The 23,009-nt window shown below is 42.4% G+C and overlaps 1 protein-coding gene across 3 annotated transcripts; it reads right to left on the bottom strand.

The window, feature by feature from the left end:
* Positions 1-15,086: 15,086 nt before the first annotated feature.
* On the bottom strand, positions 15,087-22,256 carry LOC136528363 (protein STRUBBELIG-RECEPTOR FAMILY 3-like). Of its 3 annotated transcripts, none has more exons than XM_066521316.1 (17): positions 21,843-22,256; positions 20,503-20,632; positions 20,353-20,421; positions 20,111-20,176; positions 19,952-20,023; positions 19,796-19,867; positions 19,599-19,670; positions 19,440-19,505; positions 18,719-18,784; positions 18,090-18,547; positions 17,963-18,010; positions 17,568-17,884; positions 17,204-17,472; positions 16,959-17,097; positions 15,812-15,951; positions 15,517-15,673; positions 15,088-15,360 (listed from the first exon to the last, which is right to left on the bottom strand). In XM_066521316.1, the coding sequence occupies exons 1-17, from the start codon at positions 21,952-21,954 to the stop codon at positions 15,274-15,276; spliced, it is 2,340 nt and encodes a 779-aa protein (XP_066377413.1). In that variant the 5' UTR covers positions 21,955-22,256; the 3' UTR covers positions 15,088-15,273. The 3 variants fall into 3 exon arrangements, with proteins under 3 accessions (XP_066377414.1, XP_066377413.1, XP_066377412.1); XM_066521315.1 differs by having other exon boundaries at positions 15,089-15,360; positions 17,963-18,016; positions 21,843-22,254; XM_066521317.1 differs by lacking the exons at positions 20,503-20,632; positions 21,843-22,256 and having other exon boundaries at positions 15,087-15,360; positions 17,963-18,016; positions 20,115-20,176.
* Between the last annotated feature and the right edge of the window lie 753 nt (positions 22,257-23,009).

Here is a 23,009-nt window from a genome sequence, read left to right as displayed (position 1 = left end):
GCTAACACCCTTGAAAACATTTGTAAAAATATGCTAACACATGTGCACAAGGTGATACACTTGGTGGTAGGCCATTTGAGCAAGGGTAAGATACTTCACCGATGAAGTGTCCGCCCGTAGAGTGCGGACAGTCCGACGGTGCCACCGGCGCCCTAGATAGAAAAGTTGGAGGTCACTGTAAGTGGCCGGACGGTGGCCTCGGTTGGACCGGTGCGTCCGATCAGTGGCAGCAGAGGGTGCGCGCGTCGATCTATTGACCGGACGTTGGGTCTAAATTAATCGGACGCTGGAAGTCTCGGTCCGGTCGAACTTACGGGTCAGCACAGTATCTAGGGTTTTGCACCGGACGCTGAGGTGTGTCCGGTCGAGGTAGACCGGACGCGTCCGGTCGAAGAAAACCTAGTTTGGAACCTTACTGTAAATGACCGGACGCTGGGGGTCCAGCGTCCGGTCACTTGTGCCAGAGCGTCCGGTCGCTACTTAGCTATTGCGACCGGGTGGTTCCTGTTGAATGGACAATGACACGTGGCTTACATCGGTTGACCGGACGCTGGGTCTAGAGTCCGATCAGTCTGACCAGAGCGTCCGGTCAGCCCGCAGTGTGCCCAGTGAAGGGGTACAACGGCTCTATTTCGTGGGGGGCTTCTATTTAAGCCCTATGGCCAGCTCAAGCTCACTCTCTTGCATATTTTCATTGACATAGCAACCTTATGAGCTTAGCCAAAGCCCTCCCACTCATCTCCATCATTGATTCATCATCTTTGTGAGATTGGGAGAGAATCCAAGTGCATTGCTTGAGTGATTGCATCTAGAGGCACTTGGTATTCGTGTTGCGCTGCGGATTTCGCTTGTTTCTCTTGGTGGTTGCCACCACCTAGATGGTTGGAGCAGCGGTGGAGGATTAGCATGAGTTGGTGATTGTTTATGGCCATCTCTAGTGATTGTAAGGGGAGTTGTACCTTCTCCGGCGGAGTGCCGAAAGGTAACTCTAGTAAATTGCTCGTGTCATTGAGTTACCTTACTTGTGGGTAGGTTCTTGCGGTGTCCAATCATGTGGATGAGGTTTGTAAAACACCTCTCAGTCACCGAACCACCAAGTGTTGGTCGACACAACGGGGACTAGCGTGTTGGCAAGCACGTGAACCTCGGGAGAAAAATCGGTTGTCTCTTGTCATTTGCATTCTCCGGTGATTGGCTTAATCTTCATCTTGTGATTGGTTCATTCCTCTACACGGCGGTATAACCATCCTATTTACTCGTTTATATTCTTGCAAACTAGTTGTAGCAATCTCTTTAGTGTAATTAGATTTGAGAGCTTGCTTTACTATTTAAGTTTACTTAGTGGAGCTCTTTAGAGTAGAAAGATTGAGAGCTCTTAGTGAGTAGTATCATAGCAAGTTATGTGTCTAGCTATCATTGCAACTAGAATTGTTGGATAGGTAGCTTGCAACCCTCGTAGAGCTAAAGCAAGTTTGCATTTTACTATTTGTCTTACTAATCAAATTGCTCTAGTTAATTTGTAAAATTTTAAATAGGCTATTCACCCCTCTCTAGCCATACTATGATCTTTCAAGTGGTATCAGAGCTGTGGTCACCGTTTAATTGAAGGCTTAACAACCTCGGTATCAAATTATGGCTCAAGTTGTGTTCAACCATGTGGAGAGCAAACCACCTTTCTTTGATGGCACAAGCTATGGTTATTGGAAGAGAAAGATAAGGGTGTATATTGGTTCAATCAATGATCAAGTATGGGATGTAACCGAGAATGATTATGCTATCATTGATCCTGACAATCCCACCAACCAAGATAAGTCCAACAAGCAATGCAATACAATGGCTCTCAACACCTTATACAATGCCATTGATCCAAAGGTGTTTGAGTAAATCAAGGATTGTGAAAGAGCAAATGAAGTGTGGAGGAGATTGGAGGAAACATATGAGGGCACACCGGCGGTGAAGAGTGCCAAGTTATACATTCTTAAGGACAAATTGACAAGCTTCAAGATGAAGGAAGATGAGAGCATTCCGGAGATGTTCTATTGATTGCAAGTAATTGTCAATGACTTGAAGGCTTTGGGAGAGAAGATCAAGGATGATGATATCTCTCATCGGTTCTTGATGTGCCTACCTCTAAGATTTGAGATGTTAAGATTGCTAATCATAAGAGGAGGATTGAAGGATATTACCCCCAACCAAGTACTAGGTGATGTTATGACATAAGAGACATACCGTGTGGAAAAGGAGGGGGTGACAAGGATGATAAGAAGGAAGAAGAAGAAAAGCATAGCATTTAAGGCTAGCTCATCATCATCAAAGAACAAGGGCAAGTTCAAGAAAGAATCAAGTGATGATGATGATCTTAGTGATATTGATGATGAAGCTATGGCTCTCTTTGTGCGCAAGATGGGAAAATTTATAAAGAAGAAGGGCTATGGTGCAAGAAAGAGAAGAGATCACACCAAGAAGAAAGAGTATGTGAAAAGATGCTACAATTGCAAGAGCCCCGATCATGTAGTAGCAAATTGTCCATATAATAGTGACAATGATGAGGATGAGAAGAAGAAGCACAAGGAGGATAAGAAAGAAAAGAAGGAGAAGAAGGAGAAGAGAATGACCTTCCAAAAGAAGAAGAAGGGTGGAGGCTATGTAGTCACTTGGGATAGTGATGGTTCCTCGGATGGTGATAGCTCTAGTGATGATGACAAGAAATCTATCAAGAGAGCACTAGCAAGCATCGTCATCAACAAGAAGCTCTCCATCTTCAACACTCCATCGACATGTCTCATGGCAAAGCCTACCAAGATAAAATATGATGAGAGTGATGATGATGAATGTGAAAGTGACTCTTGTAGGAATGATAATGATGATGATGATGAGGAGGAGGATAAGGAGTACACCAAGGAGGAGCTCTTGGACATGTGTGAGCAAGTGCACGCTTGCAATGAGATATAGAGAAAGGAGTGCAAAGAATTGTGCAAGAAAGTAAAATTTCTTGAGCAATCCTTTGATGAGCTCAATGCTACTCATGAGAGGCTAATGGAAGCCCATGAGATGCTTGAAAAGACTCACTCCTCTCTTATTGAGCAAGTCAAAGTGGAGGAAGCCAAGAAGGAGCAAGTGATCATCTCATGTGATGTGGGACTAACATGTGATTTTTTTGATGAATCTATTTTTGTTGCTCCTACTAACACTTCTTATAGCACTACAACTTCCACTTCACCTTTGAGTGATGGTCTCACTTGTGATGCCTCACTTATGGTGGAAAATGATAACCTCAAGAAGGAGGTGAATAAGCTCACTCGTGCCTTAGGCAATACCTATGGTGGAGACGCCCACTTGCTAAAGTACTTGGGTAGCCAAAGGTTTTCTCTCAACAAAGAGGGATTAGGCTATACCCCCAAGAAAGGCAATGTGGCCTTTTTCACTCCCAAAGCTAGCTTTGTGAAGGGCAATGGTCGATTTTGTAATAGATGCAAGCAAGTTGGGCATATAGAGCAAAATTATAAGACTAACAAGAACAAGCTACCTAATGTATCCTCAATCAAATTTGATTCTTGTTATATGCGTTATAAGGGTGCCAATGGTGTGAAGGCTAAGTTCATTGGTACACCAATTATGGGCCCAAAGCAGAAGGCCATTTGAGTACTAAAGACCTTGGTAACTAACCTACAAAGACCCAAGCAAGTTTGGGTACCTAAAAAGAATTGATCTTCTTTTGTAGGTAAATTATAAAGCTGGAGGAAGGTATTGGGTGCTTGATAGTGGGTGCACACAACACATGACCGGTGATCTAAGAATATTCAATTCAATCAATGAAAATAAGAGCAATGAGATTGATAGTATCACATTTGGTGACAATGGCAAAGGCAAGGTCAAAGGGCTTGGTAAGATTACAATATCCAATGATTTGAGCATTTCCAATGTGCTACTAGTAGAGAGCTTGAACTTCAACCTATTGTCGATAGCTCAATTGTGTGATCTTGGTTTCAAGTGTATATTTGGTGTGGATGATGTAGAGATCATAAGTGTAGATGGCTCTAACTTGATATTCAAAGGATTTAGATATGAGAATCTATACTTGGTTGATTTCAATACTAGAGAAGCTCAATTATCAACATATTTGATCACTAAGTCTAGCATGGGTTGGTTATGGCATAGAAGGCTTGGTCATGTTGGAATGAAACAATTAAACAAATTGATTAAGCATAACTTAGTTAGAGGCTTGAAAGATGTCACATTTGAGAAGGACAAACTATGTAGTGCATGTCAAGCCGGAAAGCAAGTTGGTAATACACATCCTAAGAAGAGCATGATGAGTACAACCAAGGCATTTGAGTTGATGCATATAGACTTGTTTGGACCAACCACATACACTAGCATTGGTGGAAACAAATATGGATTTATGATTGTGGATGATTTCACTAGATACACATGGGTGTTCTTTCTTGTTGACAAGAGTGATGTGTTTGCAATATTCAAATTATTTATCAAAGGTATTCACAATGAGTTTGAAACAACAATCAAGAAAGTTAGAAGTGATAATAGAAGTGAGTTAAAAATATTAGAATTGATGAGTTGTGTGATAAATTTGGAATTAGACATCAATTCTCGACCAAGTATACTCCTTAATCAAATGGACTAGTTGAAAGAAAGAATAGAATCTTGATTGATATGACAAGATCAATGTTGAGTGAGTACAATGTGAGTCATTTATTTTGGGCCGAAGCAATCAACACGGCTTGCTACTATAGCAACCGACTCTATTGTCACCCCATGATGGAGAAAACACCTTATGAGCTATTAAATGGAAGAAAACCCAACATAGCATATTTTGGGGGTTTTTGGTTGTAAATGCTATATATTGAAGAAAGGCACTAGATTGAGTAAGTTTGAGAAGAAATGTGGTGAATATTTCTTGCTTGGTTACTCCACTACTAGCAAAGCTTATAGAGTTTGGAATTTGGCTAGTGGTACTCTTGAGGAGGTTCATGATGTGGAGTTTGATGAAATAAATGGTTCCCAAGAGGAAGATGAGAATCTAGATGATGTAAGGGGCACTCAATTGATCAATGCAATGAAGAACATGGACATTGGTGAGTTAAGGCCTAGAGAGGTGATTGATGTTGAAGATGACAAGAATCAAGTGCTCTCTAACTCAAATATGCAAGCTAGTGGTTCTCATGATCAAATCCAAGCAAGCACTAGTAATGGCAATGTGCAAGATCAACAAATGGCTAGTTCATCATCTCAACCAAGTGATCAATCAAATGCTAGCAATCAAGTGTAAGTGCTTCAACCAACCAATGTTGCAAGAGATCATTCATTGGACACTATCATTGGTAATATTTCAAGAGGTGTGCAAACTAGATCAAGATTGGCCTTATTTTATGAGTATTTCTCATTTGTGTCATCCATTAAACCTAAGAAGATAGATGAAACTTTGAGGGATATTGATTGGATTAATGCTATGCATGAAGAGCTAAACAACTTCACAAGAAACCAAGTATAGGACTTAGTTGAGAGGTCTAAGGATCATAATGTGATTGAAACCAAGTGGGTCTTTCGGAATAAGCAAGATCAAGATGGGATAGTAATAAGGAACAAAGCAAGATTAGTGGCTCAAGGTTACACTCAAGTTGAAGGTCTTGACTTTGAAGAAATATATGCCTCGGTTGCAAGATTGGAAGCAATTAGGATCTTGCTAGCTTATGCTTGTGCCAACAATATCAAGTTGTACCAAATGGATGTGAAGAGTGCATTTCTCAATGGGTACATCAATGAGCTTGTGTATGTTGAGCAACCTCCCAGTTTTGAAGATGAGAAGAAACCCAACCATGTCTACAAGTTAAGAAAGGCTTTGTATGGATTGAAGCAAGCACCTAGAGCATGATATGAGAGATTGAGGGATTTCCTACTCTCTAAGGGATTTAAGATGGGAAAGGTTGACACCACTCTCTTCACTAAGAAGCTTGGCAATGACTTGTTTGTAATGCAAATCTATGTTGATGATATCATCTTTGGATCAACAAATCAAGAATTTTGTGAAGAGTTTGGTAAGATGATGGCAAGTGAGTTTGAGATGTCTATGATTGGAGAACTTAGTTACTTCCTTGGTCTTCAAATCAAGCAAATGAAGAATGGCATATTTGTGAGTCAAGGCAAGTATGTCAAGGACATGCTCAAGAAGTTTAAAATGGATGAGAGTAAAGCTATTAGTACACCAATGGGGACAATTGGAAGCTTAGATAGTGATGCTAATGGCAACATGGTGGATCAAAAGATGTATCGGTCCATGATTGGAAGCCTACTCTATGTGACCGCATCAAGACCGGATGTGATGTTTAGTGTATGTATGTGTGCTAGATTTCAAGCCTCACTAAGAGAAAGTCATTTGAAGGCAATAAAGAGAATATTGAGGTACTTGAAGCATACACAACATGTTGGATTATGGTATCCTAAAGGAGCAAGATTTGAGTTGATTGGATATTCGGACTCCGATTATGTGGGATGCAAAGTTGAGAGAAAGAGTACATCGGGCACATGTCAACTATTGGGAAGATCACTTGTATCTTGGTCATTAAAGAAGCAAAATAGTGTAGCACTTTCAACCGCCGAAGCGGAGTATATTTCGGCCGGTAGTTGTTATGCTCAATTATTTTGGATGAAGGCTACCTTGAGTGACTTTGGAATCAAGTTCAAGCAAGTGCCATTGCTATGTGACAATGAAAGTGCCGTAAAAGCTCACCAATAACCCGATTCAACACTCAAGAATAAAGCATATAGATGTCCGACATCACTTTATAAGAGATCACCAATAAAAAGAGGACATTTGCATAGAGAGTGTGGACACCAAAGATCAACTTACCGACATATTCACCAAGCCACTTGATGAAAAGACATTTTGCAAGCTAAGGAATGAATTAAACATACTTGACTTCTCCAATATGTGTTGATGCACCCCTCCAACTTATATGACATGCCTCTCCTTCGAGCAATCCAAGGTAAAAGTTGATTGGCATGGCATACATCCTTGTTAAGGACATGATTAGTGCATCTAGATATATTTTACACTTGAATAGGCTCATTCATGAAAATCAAATGAATTTGATACTTGTATGGTACCACTATTGCTTGTATGTTTGAAATGATCTAGTAGTAGCATATAACATGTTTATAGGCTTGCAAACCTAGTGTTTGATTTAGAAAATGAACTATAAGTGTTTAACTCAACATGGTACAAGATAACCCTTATTTGGAGGTGTGAAGAAGCTTGTTCTTGAATCAAACCGAGTTAAATATCTTTTGCAAGTAATCTAGATTGAACCAAGTTGGGAAAATGATCCTTATTTCACATGGTTTCACCCCAACCTATCTATAATTTGAGGTCACCTTTTGTGTTAATTGTTGACATTGATAATCCTACCCTATCTATACCTTAAGCTTTTATAGTCATTGATGATAAATGGGGAGAAATAGTATACAAAGATAGTGAAGAGACAACAAAGAAACAAAGGGGGAGAGATAAAATATGACAAAGGAAGGGGATCAATTAAAATTTTGAGCATACGAATAGGGGAAGCAAGCTCATGAACTTGAATGGTAAATTTGAATGTGCATTACATATGTTTGCTTGCATGGCATAAATTTTTAATTTCAATATCCATGCTTATGTGGTGTATGCTAGTTGTAGGTTTGAATATTGAAATAAAAAACTAGCATACATAGGCTAAAGTAACTAGACCTATGTTTATTCTATGGAAACTAGACTCTTGCTTATAATGTTGATCTCATGTGGTATTCTAGTTTTTGTGTATGACTAGTTACTAATGGTGCTAAGGATGGTATATTGGTGCACTCCAATTGGTATCACGCTTCAAAGGTCAATCTCTTATACCTTAGCATCATTTGGTAGAAATTGTCTCCTATATTTCCTATCTAATCATATGTGCAAAGCTTCAATCCAAACTCTTAGCACATATGTAAGAGGAGCAATTGCTATCATATGGAGTTCATGAAACTTGTCTATATCCTTTACACATGATAAATATGCTTAGGCAAGCAATATGGATTCAAATGAACTTTAATTCATATCTTTGTATAAGGGTTGTCATCAATTACCAAAAAGGGAAAGATTGAAAGCTCTAGTTTGGTTTTGGTTAATTGATGAAACCCTAAGTGCTAACCTAGTTTATCAAGATGATCATAAGATAGGTAGCACTACTCCAAGTGATGAAGCAATGGAGAAGATCATGACGATGATGATGGCATGGTGATGATCAAATGCTTGAACTTGGAAAAGAAGAAAGAGAAAAACAAAAGGCTCAAGGCAAAGGTATAAAATATAGGAGCCATTTTATTTTAGTGATCAAGACACTTAGTGAGTGTGATCACATTTAGGATAGATAACCATACTATTAAGAGGAGTAAAACTCATATCGAAATGCGATTATCAAAGTGCCACTAGATGCTCTAACTCATTGCATATGCATTTAGGATCTAGTGGAGTGCTAACACCCTTAAAAACATTTGTGAAAATATGCTAACACATGTGCACAAGGTGATACACTTGGTGGTAGGCACATTTGAGCAAGGATAAGATACTTCACCGGTGGAGTGTCCGCCCGTAGAGTGCGGACAGTCCGACGGTGCCACCGGTGCCCTAGATAGAAAAGTTGGAGGTCACTGTAAGTGACCGGACGGTGGCCTCGGTTGGACCGGTGCGTCCGGTCAGTGGCAGCAGAGGGTGCGCGCGTCGGTCTATTGACTGGACGCTGGGTCTAAATTGACCAGACGCTGGAAGTCTGGGTCCGGTCGAACTTACGGGTCAGCACAGTATCCAGGGTTTTACACCGGACGCTGAGGTGTGTCCGGTCGAGGTGGACCGGACGCGTCCGGTCGAAGAAAACCTAGTTTGGAACCTTACTGTAAATGACTAGACGCTGGGGGTCCAGCGTCCGGTCACTTGTGCCAGAGCGTCCGGCGCTACTTAGCTGTTGCGATCGGGTGGTTCTTGTTGAATGGACAATGACACGTGGCTTACATCGGTTGACCGAACACTGGGTCTAGAGTCCGGTCAGTCTGACTGGAGCGTCTGGTCAGCCCGCAGTGTGCCCAGTGAAGGGGTACAACGGCTCTATTTTGTGGGGGCTTCTATTTAGGCCCTATGGCCGGCTCAAGCTCACTCTCTTGCACATTTTCATTGACATAGCAACCTTGTGAGCTTAGCCAAAGCTCTCCCACTCATCTCCGTCATTGATTCATTATCTTTGTAAGATTGGGAGAGAATCCAAGTGCATTGCTTGAGTGATTGCATCTAGAGGTACTTGGTATTCGTGTTACGCTACGGATTTCGCTTGTTTCTCTTGGTGGTTGCCATCACCTAGACGGTTGGAGCAGCGGTGGAGGATTGACACGAGTTAGTGATTGTTCATGGCTATCTTCGGTGATTGTAAGGGGAGTTGTACCTTCCCCGGTGGAGTGCCGAAAGGTAACTCTAGTAAATTGCTCGTGTCATTGAGTTACATCACTTGTGGGTAGGTTCTTGCGGTGTCCAATCGTGTGGACGAGGTTTGTGAAACACCTCTTAGCCGCTGAACCACCAAGTGTTAGTCGACATAATAGGGACTAGCGTGTTGGTAAGCACGTGAACCTCGAGAGAAAAATCGGTTGTCTCTTGTCATTTGCATTCTCCGGTGATTGACTTAATCTTTATCTTGTGATTGGTTCATTCCTCTACATGGCGATATAACCATCCTACTTACTCGTTTATATTCTTGCAAACTAGTTGTAGCAAGCTCTTTAGTGTAATTAGATTTGAGAGCTTGCTTTGCTATTTAAGTTTTCTTAGTGGAGCTCTTTAGAGTAGAAAGATTGAGAGCTCTTAGTGAGTAGTATCATAGCAAGTTGTGTGTCTAGCTATCATTGCAACTAGAATTGTTGAATAAGTAGCTTGCAACCCTCATAGAGCTAGAGCACGTTTGTATTTCGCTATTTGTCTTACTAATCAAATTGCTGTAGTTAATTTATAGAATTTTAAATAGGCTATTTACCCCCCTCTAGCCATACTAGGACCTTTCAGTTGCTAGGCGTAGATCTAGCTTTTGGGGTAGATCAGAACGAGAAATTTAGAAGGAGGTGATTCAAATCGGATCAAACTCCAACCCTAACTCTAACCCTCACCCTAACCCTAGAAGAAGGGACGGAGAGGGGAGGGATCTACCTGGTTTTCTCGCCGTCGTCACCACCGCCGTCACGCGGGAAGAAGCCCCACCACCGCCTCACCGGCACGTGGGGAGATAGCCGATCCGCGCTCATCGCTGTGCGCGCGAGCCTCGGCTGAGGGCACTATCACAGGACCGCTCGACGACGGCGCGCTCACCCACTAGGGAGCGCACGCTCCGGCGAGGGGACCCGCGGTGGCGCCGCACTTCTTCTCCGGCGTCTGCTGCACTGAGGCCTGATAAAGGAGAAAGGGGGAGGAGCCCCACCGTAGTGCGTGTGGGGGACTAGGGCACTGTCGCCCAGACCGCTCGACGGCGGCGTACTCAGCCTAGGGCGAGCGCGCGCACCGGCGATTGGATCGGCGGTGGCGCCGCTCCGCTGCTCTTTCCTTTCCGTGTGTGGTGAAGAGAGAGAAGGCGGGGAAGAAATGAAACTAGGGTTTTGGATGACCGACATGGCCGGGGGTTTTTATTCCGCCGAGATCGTCGCCCGACCATCCGATCGCGACGAACGGCTCTGGGCTCTCGGGCTAGATTCGGCCTAGGCGGGCGAGGGAAATCTCAGCCCAGGCCTAGGTTGTGGCCTGGGCGCGGGGGAGGGCGGCGCGAGCGGCCGATGCAGGGCGGATTTCGCTGTTGGGCCACGACAGCGCGCAGCGCGTGAGTGTGTTTCGGCCCAAAATGCACAGTAAAGTTTATGAATTGTTTTATCATTTTTAGAAGCAAAATTTTTATTATTTTTGTCTAGTTTAAATCTCTGTCAAAATTTGAACCAACGGGATAATTTTTTCAGAGAGTAGATGAGTACAACAAAATGCTTGTGAAAAGTAGATAAAATATTTTTCATGATTCCGCTGCAAAATTTAATGTTTATTATCTTCTAATTAAATTTGAACCAACCGAAGAATTTAATTTGAAGAGCAGTTATATTTATTCAGTAAATTATGATTATGTTTATCCTCTAATTAAATTAGAATCAACGGGAAAATTTAAATTGGAGGAGTAGTCCAATTTATTTTAAGTTAAATTATGATATTGTTATTTTCTGACCAACGTCGATGATAACAATATTGTAAGTTGATTAATGAGTTTTCCATGTATTAATTCTATTTCTGTCCAACGGTGATATAGAATTAATGTAGAAGAATATTGTATTTATGATATTGCTATTTTTCTGATGAAAGTTGATGATAGCAATATTATAATTTTTTATTTATGAGTTTAAAGTTTAAATCTCTGATAAATTTTACACCAACGTGGTCAATTTTTCAGAGAGTAGATAAGGACCAAGAAATACTTCTAAACTAATAGAATGTATTTTATTCTCATGTTTTCATTGCAATGATGTTGATTATCTTCTAATTAAATTTGACCCAATGGAAGAATTTAATTTTAAAGAGTAGTTATATGTCTTTTAAGTTAATTTATGAGTTTTATACATTAATTTTATTTTCTGTCCAACGGTGATATAGAATTGATGCAGAAGCATCTTGTAAGTTTTATTTTTTAACCGACGAGATCACTCGGCTGTATGTCAACGGGTTGCAATGCTAGGGTAGGTGAATGAAAAGGCTTGAGTCAAGCCAATTCAGGACAGTTTTTTTTTAGTTTACTCATTTTCTGATTAAATTGGAACCAATGGAAAGATTTAATTGGAAAATAAAGTATAAGTGAATGTTTTAGTCATCATGACTAAATTTTTTGTTACCATAATTTGTATATAAATTTATCCCGCACAGGGAGAAGTTTGGCATAATACTTATACTAGTCAATCCTGTATGACGGGAGAAGTTTTGTGATGACTCATATATTTTTTATCCCGCATAGCGAGAGAAGTTTGGGTAGCTCTTATGCTATCCTAGTATAGACCATGGCACAATAGAAATATACCGTCATGGTCAATACTAATCTAAGGACAAGAAAAAGATGTAAGCGTGACATGTAAAAGTACAGTTAATAAAAGACCTCATCGAATTCTTGAAGTGGAATGAGGAAAGTGTACTCCTATACGGATCAAGAAATAAATTTATTTGCATGGCATAATCATATGAATGAAGTCATAAGTGTCTCCTCGTTCACAGTTTTTTGAATAGTTCTCAAAATTATGATAGCATAGTTCATGCCATCTTTCGAGGGAGAGAATTGTGAGATGAATTAAGAGTAAGAATTAAGATCAATTAAGAAACTACTCTTCATTAAGAGTGAGATAAAGATTTTAATGAATGTGACTGTCGGTCATAATAATGATACCCCTAAGCAGAGAAACAGCTAAATTTCTGGATTTTTTAAAGTTTTGAGATGAAGATAGCATAGTCACCCTCAAAGATATTAAAGCGGTGCTTAAAGCGCCATATAAGGTTTTAACAGATTGAACCCAAATAAGAAATTGAAAGATACACTATCTTTATAAAAGATGGGACGATATAGGGGAGCACGGTATGTAGAGACCTATGACTTGAAGAGAAGCGGGACTGCGTGCCCACTTCAGTGATTCAAAACAACGAATTTCTCAAAACCTGTTGATGTTGTATGACTTATACTACACCTGTTGTTGGCCCTTCAAAGAAGATAAATAATATAAATAAGGATCTTGTGATATATGAGCCTGTAGAATCAATTGCCTCTTGGCAATGAAGAGCAACAATATCCCTATATGAAAGTGCCAGTAGCTGAGGCCCCAGAAGGTCTCAAAGAATTAGTAAACCAATTTTCTAATGACTATGAAGTCTATATTAGTGAAGAAATTCAAATAGATGGTGATCCCACCTCATTTGAAGAAGCCATGAGAAGCGTTTACTCGTTTGAATGGTAAGAAGCTATGGAAGTTGAAATAAATTCAATGAATACCAACGATGTTCGGGACTTAGAAGAAATTCCTAATGAAGCCAAAATTGTAGGCTGTGAAATGGTCTACAAGACAAAATGTGACTCCAAAGGAAATGTGGAAAGATATAAAGTATAACTTATAGCAAAAGGCTTTACACAAAGAGAATGAATAGGTTACGATGAGAGTTTTCTCTCCGGTCTCATACAAGGATTCTTTTAGAATCATAATAGTGTTATTGGCATATTATGATTTAGAGTTACATCAGATGGATGTAAAGACGACATTCCTCAACGGGGATTTATATGAAAACGTTTATATGGCACAACCCAAAGGTTTTATCGTGGAAGAAAAAGAACATATGGGATGCCACCTGTAAGTTAAAACAAGTCTCTAGACAGTAGTATTTGAAGTTGATGAAACGATAAAAAAGTTTGGGTTTAAAAAAAATGAGAAGGACAATAGCGTTTATGCGAAGTTCTAGAATGGAAAATTCTTTTTCCATATCCTGTGTATAGATGACATCTTACTCACTAGTAGTAATATTAATTTGCTATTGAAGAAGTCTTTGTCCTCAAGTTTCAATGTGAAAGATCTTGGTGAAGCCTCATTGGTTCTAGGAATTGAAAATCACCGAGATAGATGAAAAAGGGTATTAGGACTATCGCAAAGGCATACTTATAAAAGATTCTAAAGAAATAAAGTATGCATACGAGTAAACCTACGCCTGCTCCTATAGTCAAGGGCAATAAATTTGGAAACTTTCAGTGTTCCAGAAACCGATATGAGATCGATTAAATGAACATGGTTCCATATGCTTCAGCTGTTGAAAGCTTAAAGAATGTACAAGTAAGAACTTACCCTGACGTAGCTTACGTATACGGGATATTTTGGCAGAAGTCTAGTCCAGATATAGATCACTGGAATGAAGTTAAGAATGTGTTGTAATTTTTGCAAAGTATCATAGGCCTCATACTGAGTAAGAAAGAACAAGTACTCTCAAATAATTGTGGGTACAAATGTTAAGTTTTGGCGAGATGTGTAGTGAAATCTACAGTAGTTGCTAACACTCGCAGTTAGAGTATTATTGTGGAAAAGCTCCAATAAAACAGTTGTAGTGTCATCAATGATGCATACCATAGTATAGTTTGTCGTGAGGCCTCAGAAACAGACAAAAGTGGTTAAGGGAATATGTACCAGGATATAACAATGGTAGTCAACAACAATAACCATTTAAAGTTAACTCCTACCAAACACATTGACATTAAGTTATATGTTGTAAAGGAGAAAATCCAGAATTATTTTGAAAGCAATGAGCATATAAGTACCAAGCAAGTACTTGCGGATCCGCTTATCAAAGGCTAACCACCCAGTACGTTCAGAGAACACACAATCGACATGGGTTTACGGGAAAACCTATGATTTCTAGATACTAAGGGCCTAGTTGAGAATCTGTTTCAAAACAGAGAGGTGCACTGTAGCTGTTTAATCTAATGGCAACTGACCGTAACGATAAGGCACGCTCTATGCACTGATCAGTGATGGAATGAAAAAAAGATAAAGTAAGTTAAGTTTAAGTCATAAGGTGAGATCAAAGAGGAGAATGTTAGATTGATCTCCACCAGTTGGCCCAACGGTCAATTGGGCCCTTGATCTGCACCTTGATTGAGGGCGTCCAGCCGTTCTCTAGCTGATGGACCCCCGTCGCACAGCGCTATAAAAAGAAAGATGGGTACCGAGGCGCAAGATACGAGGTTCACCGTAGCCGCTAGCACCCCACCGAGGTTCCTAGCCGTAGTCCGATCTAGAAGGCTCGCTGTAAGCGACGGAAAGTCCACACCGCCTTCACTGTCACCACTAGTCCGCGCCTACGCTGCTGCTACCGTCGACGACATAGCGGGCGCCTGCACGGCTTCCCTTACTCCGACACGTCGCGGCCACCTTGTTGACGGCGCCACATCCGCGTCTACACTCGACAAGGTACATTACAAGTCTGCTTATCTAAGTTAATAATTTCCCCACTGATCTACACCTAGAGGTCCTGCAAGTCTATCAAATGAAATTCCAATTTGACACGAGTTAGTGTGGAATGCTCTCTGAGGAAAATACATCTTCGCAATATTCTCCTCAGATTGTGGCAAGACAATTATCTTACCAAAAAATTTTGTACAACACGCGACTTGGTCATGGTCACGAGGTTTGTATTGTACGCCCTCCATGTTTTTTTTGTTACTCTGATTCCTCACCAGTAGCATTTACAAGTCTAGCTAGGTCTTGTACAATTTCAGACATTGGTGGCCTGAACTCTGGCTGCCGCTGCATTATGAAAGATTCAGATCAGATCAGATCAGATCAGATCAGACACATGATATCTAGATCCTAAACACTTTGTGCAAATAATCAGATGGAATATGCCGCTTTGATATTGCAGACTACAATGAAAGGACGAAGAAGAAAGCAAATTTGAATTACCTGGATACAGCGGCTGATTATGTCAGCAAAACGTGACAAATCTTTCTCAGAACATTGTCCACGTATAGATGGGTCCACCATCTTGGACAGGGATTCAATGTCATGAAGCTGACAACTGGCCCATCTAACAAGATGTTGCTCATGACGCGGGCGTGAACTGCGTATTTTCACATAAAACGGGTATGTCAACCAGAAAGCCATTTTTAACTTCTTTTGAACTGAACAAAAATTATCTGAAACGACTAGGAAAAGATACTGGTTAAGCTTAGGCCTTTTGCTTTCAGTAACCCCTTACCTATCATATGGTTTACGCCCAGTAAGAAGTTCCAGCATCACTACACCAAAGCTGTAAACATCACCCCTTTCTGAAACGACCCCAGAATCCTGGAACTCAGGTGCTTCGTAGTTCAGTAATGCACGCATCCGACCAGACAGCTGTAATGAATAAACAACAGCTGTGAGTAAACTTGAAATTTCTGCCCTTCAGCATAAGAAGATGCATTTTGTCACACCTCAGCAACATGAAACAAACTAAGCCAATCATTTGTGATGAGACTAGGAAAGCATTAAGCATCAACTATGAGCAGACAATCAACATCTTTACGTAAATCAGAATTTAGTCGCTTCCAAGTTCAAACCAAAGGGCTATGTCCTATGTACCATTTTGTAACAAGTTGAGCCAAAAGCTGATCTATGTCAGTCAGGATCTGGTTACAAGGCTGAACTACAAGGAGTTGCTAGAGAAGTGGATATATTATCACCATACTATCATCCATGTTGTTCAGACCTTAGTTGCATATATTACATGATTTTTTGCCATTAACATTCAGTTACTCTGTTCCAGGCCTTTTTTTTTTTCTCAAACACGCAGGAGAACTGTGTCATTGCATTAATAGAAAGCGGTTTAATTACATGCCAAATCCACAGTGGGGTTAGTCTTTTGATTGCATTCACCGATTTGTGACCTTTTGATTAACATCTACTGCAGCCACAGCCACTAGACATAGCGCTGGAGGTTCCACAGGGCCTTTGCACCCACCATCGGTAAAGCATATTAGCTTGTTATGAACAACAGAATAGCTAAAGGATTAAAATGTCCTTGCTGAAAAACATTGAGAAGATAGAAATGTTGCAATAGGCAATTGCAGTAGCTAAGTTGATTACAATTTACAACATGGGAAATCCCTGGCTTGTCAACACAAACTATCTTACAGTGAACAAGTAACTGTTACGCCTGATAAGTGATAACACTGTTAACACTAACACCTATGGATCAAGAATTCAAGATGATATTCTAATTTTGAGATACTTCAGCCATAGTAATGTGAGCAATTCAAACAGACTGGACATGACGAAAAGATGTAAATAGAACCATGATTGCATTATCCCCTTTTTTAGGTGTTCTAAAAACATGAAACATCTTCATCAATATTATAGCTTACCTGAGTGACTGAACTTGATGGCATCAATAATGCCAGTCCACATTCAGCAACACACACTGAAAACTTTTTATCAAGGAGCACATTAGCTGGTTCAAAATTCTGGTGCACAATTGGAGGTTCGAAGTTATGATGGAGATACCTGCAGGAAAAATTAATTTGAAAATAAATTGACAGAAAGCTTAACTGCTTTAAAGAACACCATATGTGGATTATTATACTGATAATAGAATAATAATTTCACTTACTCTAAGGCTTTTCCTGAACCAAGAGCAACCTGGAGGCGGGCACTCCATGACAGTGCACTTTCAGTATCCTCTCCATCATGAAGGGCATCATCTAGTGTCATTCTGCTGAAGTGATTATACACGAGTAACCTCTGCCCATATTCAGCACAGTATCCGACTAACTCAAGAATGTTAGGATGTTTGATATCTGAGATACATTCAACCCGTTCTAGGAAGTCATCTACTGATATTCTTCCATTAGCATTGTCAATCTTCATAACCTCTAATAACTACACAAAATACAATAATACTAGCTTAATATTTGAACTGAATGTTGAGCATAATGACTGCTCTTTCATCAAGACAGGTAATACTTAGTTCGTACCTTGCCATCAGGAAGCTCTGCTAGGTAAACCCTTCCTAATCTACTCTCTCTTATCACATTCTCCTCTCTGAAACTATTTGTATATTGCTGAAGAGATGCAACAGAGAATGGTGTGGCGGAAGTCGGGCTACTTGTCTTTGTTGGAGGACTATATCGCTTTTCTGGTGGAACAATGGGATTTGCAACAACTCTTTCAATTGGGGGTAATGGCGGTGGAGGAGGGGGTGGTGGTAGAGAAACAGGAAACAGATCTGAATCTGTTCGATCAAAGTTAATTATGTGCTCCTTTTGGTTTTCGGGAGACTTCTGTGGGAGAGCTGTAAACAATAGCACGCAAACTTTCAGACATTTGTAGTTGGTGAATATAACTTAGATGCACTTTGTCGACTTTATACCTGCCGCGGATGAATTTAGTTCATGGCCCCTCCTATCAAGTGCCTCACCTGGACCTATCAAATAAACCAATTACATGGACACCAAAAATAAACAAAAAGCTATATAATACTGGGATGAAAGGTTTACCTTTTTTAACATCATTGCTTTGTTGCACTGGAGGTGTCTTGATTTGTGGTTCAACCCTATGATGCACCCTTGCCAGCTGACTTCTATTATGATCATATCTTGACTGTCTCTCTTCGTACTTGGATAGACAAAATAATACTAGGAGGACTATGATAATAAACAGCACTACTCCGGCAAGAACAGAGCCAACAATCTTGAGGGTTGATGCATTGTGTTTCCTAGATGATGAAGTGCTGTCTCGGGTAGTTGATCCTTCAGAAGAGTTTGGGGTTGTTTTAGGTGGGGGAGGAGCTCTTGAAGGAGATGGGGGTGCTGGTGCTGGGGGCGTTGAATTTGAAGTGGTAGGTGCTGGTATTGGCGTTGGAGCTGGTTTTGGTCCTGCTGGTGTTGGAGTTGGTGCTGGTCCTGTTGAAGGCGGAGATGGGGCTGTGCTGGTGTTGAATGGATTCCCGTCCTTTCTGTGATGATATACTATTAGTCGCTTAACAAGTCATATAGATAACTTATCTAACTAAATAATTATATATTTGTCTAATAGATGAAATAGCATTGCTACAGACAACAGAGTGGAGGTTTAATGAGGCTGATTAAGGTAAACGTGAAAGGAAGAACCGAAGAAGGTATCTCACTTGAAGTTCGGTATGTTAAGTAAACTCGCAGGCACCGGTCCAGAAAAAAGATTATTTTCTATGTTCCTGTTCAAAGTCAGGAAAGTATATTAAAAAATGCAAACAGTTAATGATCAAAGTAATGTTTTCAATATAAGAGGTCAGAGCTATATGTGGTTTTAGTAATTCAGTTCAATTACAAGAGCTGAGCAGCTGTATTGCATGAATGCAGAGCTTGACATGAACTGCTTAACGCTTCCTTAGTGCTGATTAAGTGCTCATTTGCAAGATCATGGTAAATGAAGCATGAATTGCTTTCTCCAAAGAAGAAAACCCTATCGAGATATCATTACCTCCAAATATTAGTGAGCGGTACATGAGAGAAGTGCAAGTGCAACATACTAAGAGAAGGCAGCAAGAGATAGTTTGTTAAATTTGTTAACTCCTTTAACAACCGTGCACAAGCTTGTGGAGTGTTAGCCATCAGCCAATCACGATCTGCTAAACTATTGTTCAAGTCAAACATGTAGTGCTAGAGCCAATATGAAATGTTACACTCTTTGGAAATCAGCGATGGAAATTGACACCACATGGTATTGCAATACCATATGCATTAGGGAAAACTCGACATATAGGTTAAGTTATGTAACTGAGAAGATAATGATAAACAGCATGCCTTCAATTATCAATACAAATGTAACAGAACAACTATGGGACAAAAGCTATGAGATCGAGGTATTACAAGTTTTTCAGTGGGAGATCCTGCAAGACGTTAAGGGTCCCAGACAGTTGATTATCTTGCATGTGCCTATCATAGAAGAGGTGGAGAAGAAGGAAATAAGTTCGGGAAAACAAAGATAGGAAAATAACATAACAAAGGCCACAAAACAAGAAAACTTACAATGAAGTCAAAGATGCCAAGCTTTTCATTGAAGATGGTAACACGCCAGTCAAGTTGTTCGAAAAAATATCCCTGTAAAGCAAGTGCAGATGGTATGGTCAGTCGATCAAGACACCATATTGGTCCACATCTGCACACATATGTCTTACAAATTTACAAGTCCAATGAGTGAATGTAGGAAACAGGACACATCTTACAAATTTACAAGTCTATTGAGTGAATCAAAAGCGTCTGGTAGGTCTCCATTTAGACTGTTGCCGTTGACTGACCTGGGAAAACAAGGATCACACAGCATGTGGTTTACATACCAAACTAGCATGAATACAATCTTGCAGCAGGGGGGGGGGGATTACATGGCTGTTAAGTTTTCGAGTTTTGACAGTGAACTTGGGATGCTTCCAGTAAGTTGATTAGCAGAGAGGAAACTGTAGCAAGAGAAAACATAGATCATTCCATGAAATTAATGGTCTCAAAAGGCTAAAAGGGACTGCAGAAATGATCGATGAACATACAGACTCTGCAATGTAACAGGTAGGTCCTCCGGTATGGTTCCACCAATATTATTGTTGCTAAGCTCTCTATAGATAAAATAAAGTTATTGGTCAGACACTCAGCCTGTATATGAAGTGGGCATAAACTCAACCAGTAGAAAATATTCTAATTCAGACTGCAACATACTAGTGTTGATCATGGCACAAGGATATAATGAAAAACCTCAAATAATGAGTAACAAATTTAGTGTGAACATCCTTACATGCTGGTGATGGAAGTGAAGTTTCCTAAACTTCCCAGCTGTCCTCCCAAGTTTGCAGCATTCATGGTTCTAGAAACAGTGAGTTGATAATGGTGAAAAGTAAAACAAATATAATAGATAAAAGGAGATGCAATGAAGAACCTGACATACATTCCAGTTATGGAAGAGCCGGTACACACAACACCCTGCCAGCTCTCACCACAGGGGTCTCCACCATTTCCAGTCCATCCAGGAAGAGGTGGTGATCCCAGTGAAATGTACAGTCCGTTTATGGCAGAGACTACAGATGACAAAAGAATGCATGAAGAAGCAATTAGCGTTGAGTAACCCTTAGAAAAAGAATCCACATTGCCTGCATTGCACAACACCTGACCTGAAAACAGCGTATAAAAGAAGATTTTGCGCTTTCAAAGCATATGTAAGTTCAATAATTCTAGGAACATGATCCCACATCAACACTTAATAATTGACTAATGAACCAACTACAACACTAATCACTATCATTGTCAATTAGACTACCATCCTAGGATCCCAACATGAGTAGGGCCCTCACTACGGGCACTACCTGCAGTACCATCAATGCGACAATTAACACAAGTAGTATGGTTAATGCTCCCGTGCTGTTTGTATTGTACTGCTAGCGTAATTAACAAACCATCCTGCTACTAGTACGGGTAACATAATTAGCAAACCATCATTTTCTCCTGCATCTGCATGTTATCAATATCCCACGGATCCAACATGCGAGCAGCCCATCCACGTCTGTCATTGCTGTCATAAGAGATAGGGATAAGACAGGCGCAGAGGACAGAGGCAGCTTGTTTCGATAACGCCTGAAAAGTCCCTTTCGTTATCCCAGGCGAGAGGGACGGCCCGCGTGGTACAAACCAACAGAATGAAAAACACCAAGCGATCCAAATTACAGCCGCCCCGCACTGGCAGAAGCAAGCAGACACGAGATTGCAGGTTTGATGACAAAACTTGACAGTCGGGCGAGCGAGCTCGCTCGGATGTCGGGTTCGCTCACGGAGTCGAGACGAAGTTGTAGTAATCCGCAAAAGCAGAGGCCCTCATCATTCCTCACTTTGTCACCACACACACACACACCACAGCAGCGCCGGCACCGACATAATTTCACCGCACATATCCTTAACTACAGGTGGGCGGGCAGGCGAGAAAGAAAAGTGCGAGAGCAACGCGAACCGCCGCTCCCCAGCGGCACACACAGCTGCACAGCACGTCAGCACCGCACAGAATCAATCCGATCCCCCTGCTTGGATGCTTCGCTTCGCAGTACGGTACCACCGACAAGACCGGAACAACCCACCCGCGCACGCAAAACCCCAAACCAGCGCACGAGCGAGCGGCGGCGAAGCGGTGGTAGTCCACGGAACCAACTCGCTGCGAGCAGAGCAGAGCAGAGGGGGGGGGGGGGGGGGGGGGGGGGGGGGGGGGGGGGGGGGGGGGGGGAAGCTCGTGGACGAGCGTACCATCAGCAGCGTCGGTGACCGCGCGCACGAGCCTCGGCGCGGCCACCAATGCGACCAGCGCCAGCAGCAGGAGCGCCCCGGCGCCACGGTGGCGCTCCGGAGCCCGCTGCATGGCCTCGCTCCCAACCCAATTCCCAACGGGGTCGATCACACCATTCGAAGTGGCCGCCGCGCCTCGGATCGCAACCGCTCAGACGGCGCGCGGAGGCCGCCGCCGGTCGCCCAGATCCGCCGCGTTTGGAGCAATGGGGGAGGGGAGGAAGGGTGGAGGAGGAGTGGACGGAAGGGTGGAGGAGGAGGAGGGGTGGTGTGGTATGGGACTGGGGGACAAGCAGCGACGCAACTGGCAAGGCAAGTAGCGGGCGTAAAAAAGGCTTGCGTTGCCTCGGCGTTGGCACGGGGGTGGGATTTGTTTTGTTTACAGCGTGGGATGGATGGGGATGGGGATGGGGATGGGATGATTGGGCGCGTCGGCTCACGCTATGTATATCTGGGCACAAAGCCCGAGCCCGTGAGCCCGGCACGGAGCCCGCTCTTTAGGCCCGGCCCAAGCCTGGCCCGGCCCGAAGGTTAATGGGCCCTGGCTGGCACGGCACGGGGTGCAGGCCGTGCTTGGGCCGAACCCTAGGCCCACAGGCCGGCACGGCACGGCCCGCAAGCAGGCAAGCAGGCCGGCGGCCCAAGAACAGCCCCCTCCCCTCCTGGCCTCCTCGGCTCCTCCCCGGACGACTCCCCATATAACCGAGACCCCCCCTCCCCCGGCCGGCCCCTAACCCTAACCCCATTCGCCTCGCCTCCCAACCGCAGGCCGCAGCCGCACTCGACACCCTAACCCTAATCCCATTCGCCTCCCAACCGCAGCCGCACTCGACACCCGCTCGGTCCATCTTCGCCTCCTCTCGTCGATCCATCTTCGTCGCCGGTGCGACCGTCGTCCTTGGATCCGGTGATATCGCCGCCGCTCCATCACCCTAACCCTAACCCCATTCGCCTCGGCTCCCAACTGCAGGCCGCAGCCGCACTCGACACCCTAACCCTAATCCCATTCGCCTCCCAACCACAGCCGCACTCGACACCCGCTCGGTCCATCTTCGCCTCCTCTCGTCGATCCATCTTCGTCGCTGGTGCGACCGTCGTCCTTGGATCCGGTGATATCGCCGCCGCTCC

This window comes from Miscanthus floridulus, chromosome 19, assembly GCF_019320115.1.
Source record: "Miscanthus floridulus cultivar M001 chromosome 19, ASM1932011v1, whole genome shotgun sequence".
Lineage (NCBI taxonomy): Eukaryota > Viridiplantae > Streptophyta > Magnoliopsida > Poales > Poaceae > Miscanthus > Miscanthus floridulus.
The sequence above is the reverse complement of the archived record's forward strand: the minus strand, read 5'-3'. Positions and strand labels throughout refer to the sequence as shown.

What these genes read in the sequence shown, in the direction of transcription:
- LOC136528363 (XM_066521315.1), bottom strand. Translation starts at nt 21,954, where the DNA reads ATGCAGCGGGCTCCGGAGCGCCACCGTGGCGCCGGGGCGCTCCTGCTG. An exon ending in GGTTCAGGAAAAGCCTTAGA is followed by an intron (nt 17,098 to 17,203) that starts GTAAGTGAAATT and finishes TTTTTCCTGCAG; the next exon opens with GTATCTCCATCATAACTTCG. An exon ending in GGGCGTAAACCATATGATAG is followed by an intron (nt 15,674 to 15,811) that starts GTAAGGGGTTAC and finishes GAAAATACGCAG; the next exon opens with TTCACGCCCGCGTCATGAGC.